Genomic DNA, 10,996 nt, shown 5'->3' with positions numbered 1-10,996 from the left:
GTAGAGTATTCTGACCTAACATCAAATATTAAAAACGTGTATTTTTTATTTATTTATTCTTTCTCTTCTGTAGCCCTACTTTTGGTTTAGCTTTTGAATTTAAATAGAAACCACATGGTACTTCTGCAGCTCTACTGGCTATAGTTAAAAAGTAAAGGCATACCACATGCTCTAAATTTCAATTTCCCACTCTCTTATTAAACTATTTTATTAATTTGGCAAACGTGACTATCAACAATGCCAATGGTTTTGCTAGGACTAATCTATGTTCTTGTTTGGATATGAACTTTGCTAGAAATTCTCTAGCAATACTTCTGATGAGGACATCTGATGTACTTTTTTTTTTTTTGGATTAAAAAAAATAAAAAAAATAGACACCATATTGGTTCTGATGAAAAAAGACATTAGATTATCAATTGCATTCTCAATGTTATCTTCTTATATAGATTTTCATTTATTTATTTTTCGGGTTAAAGATGTATTTATTCAAAGAACAGTTAGAATTCCCAGTTACCTGAACATCAAACTCCAGAAGCCAGATATTGGAGATGAGCTGAATTATCAAACACTGCATCGACAATGCTCTCCTTGCTAGAGCATGAATCCACTAAAGAATTACAAACTCCAGAAACAAAGAGAAAAATGCATGAACTAAAAACTGTGCTAACTGCATGAAGAATCTCCTCTTGGGACGAATGCTTCCCAAATATTAAGTCAGTTTTGTTCAGTTTAGACTGGCTGAGTATTGGTGTGTTTGTTATTCAGAAATCAATGCATATAAATACACTTATTGTAATCTTTTCTTATATAGAAAGTTTATCTCCAATTCTTGTTTTATATTCATTGATTTCTCAATAACACATAGCTAATATTCAGCCAATTCTAAAGTTAACATGTCGTTCCTTGCTTACCAAAGGTACCAACAGAGGAATCCAATAACAAGACATATTACCTTTCTACTCACTTTCTTGTCCAAGGTCTTGAAGGCTTTCCAATTGAGGATCCATTCCAACACTGTGGCTGATAAGTGAAGGGAAAGTTTTGAGCAAAATCATGTAGACCTTGCGAAGGGGCAATGTAAAAGTACATGCTCCACTGTTTCTTCCTCTTGTCCATACCTGCAACAGTGCTAATCAGATTTGAACTTCCGAATTCTCATGTTCTGCCCCTTGCTAGAGCATTTGTGCAAGCCCTCCACATAAAGGACTTAATTTTTGGGAGTGCACTAATCCTTCAAACCAACTTCCATACAGCTTTCAGTATTTTCTCCCATAAATTTGAAGTAGAAGATGATGATGGCCTAGGGAAATAAAGGGAGATGGATGTTTCTTATGGCATCTCTTATTTGTGGTGGGAATAGATGATAAATAGGTGGCTAGCTTCAATATTGTTGTACTCTATAGTGAATGGAGAACTTGTGAGACCTGAATCAAGCAATAACTTAACATGGTATTCTTGAAAATCGAAATATCCTTCTAACCATTGCCTGATGGTATTGGGAAGACACACCTTATTGACATGGAAGGCAATGATGTTAGTCTGTTAACATTGCGTATCGAAGAGCCTTGATTGACGGCATGACAGGGTTTCGGAAGAATGCCCAGAGTATATCTGCTTTGAGTATTGCCATTGCTTTGATTACTTTCATAAGGAAGCAATGAAAAATTCTGGGTTTCTTTCTCCCTCTCATTAAGGCTATGTTTGGAAGTCAAGAGAAGGAAAGACATGTAAGCTTTGTGTATAATGGCCACAAGAAATCATTGAATAGGAAGCTAGAATCACAATGGTACACTATTTTACAGTACATGTTCCAATAAATAAGTTCAAGCATCTTTGAAACAGAAACATATCCTTCTGTTATAGCCTCTGCTTTAAAAATTCTCAGTCCACAAACAAAACCCATGCTAATATCATTATTTCTTACAAGCCACAATGACTCTTTGGGCATCACTAGAAAAATTCTACTCAACTGAGAGAAAAGGATGGAAACACTCAATCTAAATATTGTCATTCACTTCCTCAAATCAGATTATGTACAATCAAATTAATATTGCAAACCTTTGGGTCTGTGAGATGTGACTACCAATATAACAATCTCCTTCAATATACGTTGATTTTTTTGGGGAAAATCTATGGCGTGGGATCTAGTCCTCTTAATTTATGTATTTACTGAAAGTTATTTCTTTTTAAGTAGTAATCACCTTGGTCCGGAGAGCTCCATTGCTTCAACAAGTAGTGAAGAGTCATCGGTGAGATCTGAATACCGCTCTGATGAGGAGAACTCATGAGGTTTGCACTTGGTTGCTTCAGCTCTCTGAGAAGCCTCCCATCTCTCTGCAAGTCCATCACCTTCAAGCATTCGAACCACTTCAGACATCTTCGGTCTCTGTCCCGGAAGGAATTGGGTGCACAAGAGAGCAACTTGAATCATCTCCTCAAGTTCAATTCTGTCATAGTTGTTCTTCAGATCCTTGTCAACAAGCATATCAAGCTTCTTGTCTTGGTGAAGTTTCTTCACCTGCATCATAACCAAGAAACTAATTAGTAATGGAGACATCTTTGAGAATTGACTAGAATAACATGCATTTTCACCGAGTAATGGATGAGCAAGATATTCTTTCCTTCTGTGGTTTGACATTATCTTGAATACTACCAATGTGAGTCTATTTCTAGCAATATGTATTTATTATGAATGCAGAAATGAAAGTGTGTATATGTTATAGCCTAGAAGGAACAGATCTTCTATATGAAATCATTGCCATTGTGCTTACCCAGTCAAGCATTACACCTTTCTGATTTGCTGCCTTGCCAAATTCTAGGGCTCTCTGACCTGTGATTAATTCAAGTAATAGCATGCCGAACCCAAACACATCTGTCTTCTCTGAGGACTGGCCTGTAGAAAGATATTCAGGGGCAATGTGTCCCACGGTTCCCCTGACGGCTGTTGTGACGTGTGAATCTCGATGATCTAAAAGTTTTGCCAACCCAAAGTCTCCCACCACTGCTTCACAGTAATCATCAAGCAATATGTTAGCGGCTTTCACATCCCTATGAATTATCTTAGGATCACACTGCTCATGAAGATACAGTAAGCCCCTTGCAGCTCCCAGTGCTATTCTCTTCCTAGTACCCCAATCCAAGGCTGGCTTTGCTGGACAAGAAAATAAACAATCAAAAAGTGAATGTTTGCCAAGGAATAGAAGTTGGAAACTTTAAAAGGCAGTCCGTGATTCTAAAATCTCGATAGTCTTTTATTACCTTTAAGACGAGAAGCAACACTTCCATTAGACATGTAAGGATAAACAAGAAGTTTCTCATTTGATGTGATACAGAATCCAAAAAGCCTGAGAAGGTTTCGGTGCACAGCTAGGCTGATCATCTCAACTTCGGTCTGAAATTGGATTTCCCCTCCAATTGCATTTGCATCTTTTAGCCTCTTTACAGCCACAAGAGTTCCATCTTGGAGATATCCTTTGTAGACATTACCAAATCCCCCTTTGCCAAGTATGTTTTTGCTGTTGAAGTTATCTGTTGCAATTTGAAGTTCCCTGAATTGGAATCTCTTCAAGTTGCCAAGGCAAACTTCTTCATGATTTTGGTCTGAAGTTTTCAGTGAAAGGATGTAAGTAAGAAGGCTGAATTAGGTAAAATCATGCTTAGTTTGTCATATTTTTATCTGTTTACTAACCATTAACGTCGAAGAATATCTGCTGGTTTTGTCTTTGCTTCCACCAAAGAAGAAGTCCAAATCCGAGGATGAGGAGACAGATGCTGCCCAGGCTTGACCCTAAAGCAAGGGCAACCTTCTGACTTTTGGGTCTCCTTACAGATTGAGGATCTTGAGAAACATAAAAATCAGATTTCAGGATCAACATGAGAGAGAGAGAGAAAGAGAATAAAAGTACTGTAGAATCACCAAGATAGAATTAAACTAAGCAATAAGTTTTCAGGTTCTGAAAAAACATAGCTGCAGGGGAAACCTTGCTTACGCATAGAGAGAGAGTGGAATAATTGATTTTTATTTTTATTCTTTCTTGTGGGTGGGGGTGAGGGAGGAGAGCGAGGGAGACCACATCATAGCATTTCCTTAATTTGAAATGAAAGGGGTAAGGTGAAAATGAAAAGCAAATAGGTAACAAAACTTTTCTTAAGAACAAAAGAACTTTTAAGGAAATTGAATATTGAAAACTATATCTGCAACTAGTGGTTCATTATAACATCAGAAAAGGTGTTCATGAAGGCGGCATTCAAGTTCAAAATACAAATGGTGGGAAGGAAGGAATAAGAAATTTTAAAGATGCTGGCATTCGAAAATTCCATACCTTGTGAAGGATTTGAGTTGAAGCTAAGTGGCATCGGCATTGTTCCATAGCAATCTCTTTCCGAGCCGGTTGCGCAGATTTGAGGGTTTCCCACAATGCTGTTCAAAGAAGGAAATAATACAGAACAGGAACAAGTTCAGAATCTTTGAAAAAAAAAAGGATTGTCATGAAAAAGTCAAAAGTGAACAATTATTTACTTGACTGTTCTTGCGAGGAACCCAGGCACTGGACCGCTAAGATTATTGTAAGATAAGTCCCTGTAAACCACAAAAATCAACAAAAGATTAAGATACAAAAGCCATTAGAGAGATAAAGAGAGTTGAAATTGCAATAGATCAGAGAAATTACAGAAAGGCAAGCTGCGTCATGTTAGCCAAAGACGTAGGTACTGGCCCAGTGAGACTGTTATTGTTGAGCCTCCTGCTCCGAATAAAAAACTTATGGTTAGTTCATATCGAAAGATCTCAAAATGCAACTTTCTGATCGGATAGAAACCAGAAGGTTTATGGTGTTTCAGCGCACCAATCTTCCTACTTACAGGTACTGGAGCTTTTGCAGGAGGCTCAATGAAGATGGAATTTCACCATTGAAGTTATTATTGGAAAGATCAAGTGTCTGAAGTTGTAAGAGCCTCCCTAGTTCTGCTGGAATTGGTCCTGATATGTTATTGTTCTGTAAGAGCCTGCAGAATTACCCAAAATTAAACAATTCCAGTTTAAGAACTTTCAGAGCCTTCACTTTCATTGTTTTTGTGAGGTTTCTTACACTTTTTGAAGATTTGTTAAGTTGCCTATACTTGGAGAAAAAGTCCCAGATAAGTTTTGACTTGGAGTTCCTCTGCAACAACCATACATAAATTCAAATAAGTACTCTTTCTCTGATTATCCTGTTACTTCTTAAAAATGAAGCAAAGCTGGTTTTCTGCTGTAGTACTTACAGTGCAATGACCAGACTCTCAGAAGAACAAGTAACCATAGTCCAGCTACATGGGTCAACAGAATCTCCATCCCAATCATCTAGAACACCATGAGGGTCCTCCAGGGAAGCTTTTATACTCATCAAAGCCTGAACTGCAATGACCAGAAAAACAAAGAAGTCTCATCAAAGGATGCTTCATTTCCCATTTTTATTTTTCGGGAAAATATGAGAAGACAAGAATGCGATAGAGACCAAGTAAACCGGAGAATGAATTCAAATTACCTTCAAAGTTGACACCTTTTGGAGAGAGCAAACAAGTTATAGGAGTCCAAAGACAAAACCAAACCACAAAACAGAATACAGAATTTCTTTTCCTTGGTTCCATTTAGGAGTTCTAAAACTAGAAAACCCAGATGCCAAATCTGCTTGAAGTAGTAGGAGAAGCAAACAGAGAACTAGTCGGAGTTCGATGCAGTCAACAAACCAAATTCCCTAACGAATATCGCTTTAGCTGATGTCTACATGACAACCGCACTAGTAAAGCTCCTCATGCCAGGAAATCGACTCACATTTGTCAGATACCCAAGAAAGAAACCAGAGATTGGTGATGGGTAGTAGTATAGAGAGAAAAAGGTGCAGAGAGAGGAAGAGAGGCAGGTAACATGCCCACCACTGGTTCAGTAGAGTAAAGAAAAGAATATATAAAAGTGAGGAAAATTTAAATGCAAACAAGAACAGAAAGACCCAAGTCTGGATATATACAAAAGAGGAGAAAAATGGAAAATCCCAGCGTGTCAATCATGCATGTCCATAGACAAAGCCGGGTGGCGTTCTTGTATATTATTAGGTATTTTAAGAATCCGAAACGAGTAAAGGATCAATAATTTTAAACCCCTAAAAAGAATGAACTAAATTCTATTCAAATGGAGGTGGGTTTGCACAGTTAAGTAGAATTGGAGCCAGAGGAGGGAGATTTTGGAATAGAAAAAACAAGAAAAGACAGCAGAAAGCAGGATAGAGTAGTCAGTAGGATTAGGTTTGTGATTGTGGTCATCTTTTTTATTTTTATTTTGGGTAGATGTGATTGTGGTCTTGGTTTGCTTGGGAATCCAACATTCCCTGAACTTTGCCCTTCATTAAAGTCTCAAATACTAGTTGTATTTTAAGAATTTATCATTAAAAACAAGTGGGGATCTCGAGGGATGAGCTCGAGATTGGTGATGTAATAGCTCGTCGTGAGATCTTTGTTGGAAGGAATTATTGATGAAATCCTTTCATTTTCTGCTTTCTTTCTTCTCCCAACATGGGTTGCTTGGATTACTTTGTTTTGCTTTATTGATTCCACAACCACTACAGTTCACCACAGTACTTCCAATAAACCAATCAAAAGGTGAAACTTTAAAAAGAAAAAGCTGCCACCCCTTCTTTTTCTCTCTAATTCAATTGCAGGTGTTGTCTAGGTACACATTACACATTCATTTTCTCTCTGTTTCCACACGTGTGCGAAGATGTCAAGAAACCCTGTTCAATACTCGGTACGTTTAGATGCTGCCATTAAGGTGTGATTTATCTGTTTGTTCTTTCTTTTAGGTTAGAAGTCTAGAACCTGGGTAGTAGTACTTAGTAGTTGCAGGCCATTCACATTGTGAATGCAACTGGAATTACTAGTCTTTTACTGATCACCAAATCAATTTTAGATCAAACACGCAACTCTGACGCTGAGCTACTCAGGGAGAATTTGGATGTTCAGTACTGAAATGCATAGCCTAGTTTTGGGTCTGCCCTACTTTGCCAATAATGCCATAATTAGCTCCCATTATTGGGGGGTTCTGAAGAAGAACAGTGAGATTCCTACTAACAGAAAGAGATTTTTTTTTTGTGAGTGTGTTTAATCCCAAGTTTCTTGATTGAAGACTGGTTGTCTTTTACTTGTTTTGTAATCATCAAAGGAAGATTCTTTTTCCTCTAATTATCACCAAAACCATATGAGGACGAGTTAATGAATAATTTCTCAGATTACCAATCCAAGAAGAAGAGAGAAATCATGTGGAATCAATATGACCAGAGCTTCCATGTACCCCTCCCCATAAAGGTTTCTAATCCAATTGTACATTATATCTATATGACCCACTGATCAGCAAATCTGTATCTGGAAATGGAAACCATAAAGAGAGTCAAACAACTGGTGGGTGGGGAGATTTGACTAAAGACACATGCACTTGCCATAACCAAATGAGTGAGAAATAATTATTATTTGTTTCTCTCATATGCATTCATCAGCTCTGTTAGGATGGAGGGAAAACCCAACACTTCTATTTGACAAATGATTTCATATATCTGAGACTATGGTTTATGCATCAATACTAGCTCAATGAGGGTATACATTGAAGCATCAATATGAATACGTATATAGCAATATTGATAAAGGGGCTATACGAGTAGATATCTTGTCGCACTGATATATATATATAGAATCCAAACTAGTTGGCACCCTTAGGACCAGAAAGGGCACCATGTCCCTTGTATCTAGCAAAGCTACTCCAGCTTGGAATGGAATTTTCTTTCTCCACCACCAAAATATTTTTTACTTTGTAATCTTATAGAAAGAAACTGTCTTTATACTCATCTATAGCCTGTAAATTTCTTCATTTTTGAATGTGGAAAAGCAAGGAAACAAAGCAGGGTTCTTACAAACCACTGTATTTTGTCACAAAGGGAGCATGTGTGCCCCACCCTTTCTTTTGCTTTGTGAAGATAATGATGTTAATTAACGTTTTGAATGGATCCCTTCTCACCCTTCTCCACCACCAAACACTTTTCTTCACCTTTTCACCTTTTAACCCTTTCAACATCAATAATTTGGTCATGGCCATGGTCAGGAAGGAAGACTAGGGAGCCCCACCCCAACTGTCATTAGATCGTTTAATTGTTATGCACTCATTCCTTATTTTCTTATCTTCAAAAGAGAATCTAGCTGGCCTTTCAAATGAAGATTATTGAGTTAACTTTTGTCATTTTGATTTGACCTTCTTTTTCATATTTTGAAAAAAAAAAAAAAAAAAAAGGAAAGAAAATTCAAATCAGTAGCCTATAAGTATAAGAAACGGGTCTAGATATTTTATATCTAACACATAAATGATTGTCCTTCTTTCATATTCTTCTGTTACACATTTAGGAGGGAACCTTAATATGATCTATTTAATCAATGTTTAGATGTAGGTCCTTCACCTAAATATGTGGTGAGGGGTTTAAGGTGAGCGCAATCCTCTATCTCGACTGGTAAACAATCCCAAGTCAAGAAAAACCTTTAGTTATCACCGCTAAAATTTACTTTTTTTTTTTAAAGATTATTCGTAAGGATGGTGGTGACTGTTAGAAAAGCAACATAAAGTGCGCACACATACACAAGATGAAATTTAAGCGGTTGAACCAAAGGTTATACCCACAATTGAGCAGTATTGATGTTTCATTGTGAGAAAGAAAAAGAAAAACAGATACAACTCTAGCTGTTCTTTAAGGAAAAATGACCAAAGTGCTCTTATACTCAAAAAAATGCCCAAAACAGCAATACAGAACCTCCAAACAATTTTGGCATCCACAACTGGTCATTTCTGAGAAGTCAAAATTCTGAACAAGATCCATGCCTAGCCGGCAATGGCCAATGTCGAAAAACGTCCAGAACATTTTATATGGTGAAAATTGGTCTTCAAGGGTACCTTGTAGCTGCAGCTAGCTCAAAGAAGTTGGTCCCCCACACAATCCTTAAAATCTTCCTTGCTATGTAAGTTCAAATTTCCCTGTAATTGAGGTAACCACCAGCAGAGATAAGACAAGGAACAACTTGTTAAGGATCAAAAGCTGATAGGTTTTTTTGTCATAATAGCGCTTTTAACTGTATCAGCAGTCCTCTCTTCTTGCACTTCACATTCTAATTGCTTATTACAATTGGAGAATTGAAACAATTCTCAGATAAAGTTCTTCAAACTCTTTGTCTGCAAAGACTCTCTACTTGCTGAAAGGTCTTCTTCATTTGCTACCTGTGCCAGCCTTTTGATAACAAGTAAAACTTATCAGTGTTTATAAGCAGAGATTTCTGACATTGCAAACAAGCAATTTATTTTGCGCAGAAGGTAGGCCAATCTATGACAAAACCACTGTATGTATTAATCCAGAAATGGAATTTGAAATCCAAATTTTCAGTTTTCCTGGTCCAAATTAACCACTCCCTGGCTCTGTCCAACCATTAAAAGTGGATTAACACGATTAAGCCTAATTTAGTCAGATATCTACGAAATTGTTTCTGTTTTGTTCAACAAAGGGGTGGTGGCGCAGTTGGCTAGCGCGTAGGTCTCATAGCTAAAGAGTGATCCTGAGGTCGAGAGTTCGAGCCTCTCTCACCCCATCATTTTTGTTATAAGTTAACATTTTTTAATTTTAACCAGAGAACCTGTATGTTTTGCTGCAAAATTCTCAAAAAAGCAAAAAGTTAAACACTCGAAATTTTTTTAGTGGTTGAATCCTTCATATGAGAGATGATGTGGGTTCAGTCACTCACATTCGACACCATTTGGTCATAACATGCCTTGGGTTTCTTTTGTTCATCCAGACCCAGTTCTCCCTTGGTGGGGCTTGGTTGGTAACCACCACAAAGTGACACAGCAAGTAGGCAGGCCTCTTGGTGGCCCCAGCAGCAGCAAGATCCTGGGAAATCAATATGAATAATTTAAGCAACACCAACAGACAGTTAACAGTAGCAGCATCCACACTAACCATCAAAATGTATCAGTAGGAGGGCAAGGCTTCAGCACCACTCAATAGTAACATGATTTATTACCACCACATGGACATAACACGAAGAAGATGTAATAAAACAAAACAAGACGCGTGAAAGTCCAGAACATCTTGCTGTACAAAACAAAGCGTAAGTTAAGATAGAAATGGCCCGGCCAAGCCCGCTTCTTGGCTACCAGAGTTTGTTGTCTCCAGTGCATAACTACCATCTTGGAAGCATCAGCACACTGACTAATGGTAGTTCAAAGAATAAATAGTCCAGAACAAGAAGCTTCCTCCTCTTCTCCTATGATTTCTCTCTGTTTCGCTGTCGGGTTTTGTGGAAAAGTGACAGTGGTGGGTCCCACTTTTTACTTTTCCCAATTTTCCCACCAAGTCCCACCAAATATGTGGGGTTTTAAAATGGTATGGGGTGGGAAAGTGAGAGCTGGTGTGGGAAAGTTAGGCTGCCACCAACTCTCACTTTCCCACCCCAAACAACCAAACAATTTACCATTTTGGAATTTAAGGGAAAAGTAAAAAATATGCACAGCATAAAGAATAATAGTCCAGAGCAAGAAGCTTCCTCCTCTTCTCCTATGATTTCTCTTTGTGTGGTGGGTTTCACTTTTTACTTTTCCCAACTTTCCCACAAAGTCCCACCAAATATGTGGGGTTTAAAATAGCTTGGGGTGAAAAAGTTGGGCTGCCACCAGCTATCACTTTTCCACCCCAAGCAACCAAACAATCTACCATTTTGGATTTAGGAAAGTAAAATTGCACTCTTTTCAAGATTTTCTCATTCCACCTTTATTCCAGCAACGCAGCATAAGAATAATAGTCCGAGCAAGGCTTCCTCTTCTTCTCCTATGATTTCTCTTTGTGTGGTGGGTTTCACTTTTTACTTTTCCCAACTTTCCCACAAAGTCCCACCAAATATGTGGGGTTTTAAAATAGCTTGGGGTGAAAAGTTGGGCTGCCACCAG

General features: G+C 37.9%; 1 protein-coding gene and 1 non-coding gene across 2 annotated transcripts; one reads left to right on the top strand and one right to left on the bottom strand.

The window, feature by feature from the left end:
- Positions 1 to 1,722: 1,722 nt before the first annotated feature.
- On the bottom strand, positions 1,723 to 6,141 carry LOC149025692 (protein CLAVATA3 INSENSITIVE RECEPTOR KINASE 5-like). Its single transcript, XM_089145889.1, has 11 exons — positions 5,523 to 6,141; positions 5,260 to 5,392; positions 5,088 to 5,159; positions 4,861 to 5,004; positions 4,671 to 4,742; positions 4,520 to 4,579; positions 4,323 to 4,420; positions 3,689 to 3,838; positions 3,259 to 3,600; positions 2,772 to 3,151; positions 1,723 to 2,518 (listed from the first exon to the last, which is right to left on the bottom strand). The coding sequence occupies exons 1-11, from the start codon at positions 5,623 to 5,625 to the stop codon at positions 2,198 to 2,200; spliced, it is 1,875 nt and encodes a 624-aa protein (XP_089002015.1). The 5' UTR covers positions 5,626 to 6,141; the 3' UTR covers positions 1,723 to 2,197.
- Positions 6,142 to 9,557: 3,416 nt separating this feature from the next.
- On the top strand, positions 9,558 to 9,642 carry TRNAM-CAU (transfer RNA methionine (anticodon CAU)). Its single transcript is given in 2 exon segments — positions 9,558 to 9,595; positions 9,607 to 9,642. It is a non-coding gene; the product is annotated as a tRNA-Met (tRNA).
- Positions 9,643 to 10,996: the final 1,354 nt, after the last annotated feature.

This window comes from Hakea prostrata, chromosome 2, assembly GCF_041222555.1.
Source record: "Hakea prostrata isolate BN-2017 chromosome 2, UWA_Hpros_2, whole genome shotgun sequence".
Taxonomy (NCBI): Eukaryota; Viridiplantae; Streptophyta; class Magnoliopsida; order Proteales; family Proteaceae; genus Hakea; species Hakea prostrata.
Note: the sequence above shows the minus strand (reverse complement) of the source record. Positions and strands in the feature narration are given on the sequence as shown.

What these genes read in the sequence shown, in the direction of transcription:
- LOC149025692 (XM_089145889.1), bottom strand. Translation starts at nt 5,625, where the DNA reads ATGGAACCAAGGAAAAGAAATTCTGTATTCTGTTTTGTGGTTTGGTTT. An exon ending in AAAAGGTGTCAACTTTGAAG is followed by an intron (nt 5,393 to 5,522) that starts GTAATTTGAATT and finishes TGGTCATTGCAG; the next exon opens with TTCAGGCTTTGATGAGTATA. An exon ending in GATATTCTTCGACGTTAATG is followed by an intron (nt 3,601 to 3,688) that starts GTTAGTAAACAG and finishes TGAAAACTTCAG; the next exon opens with ACCAAAATCATGAAGAAGTT.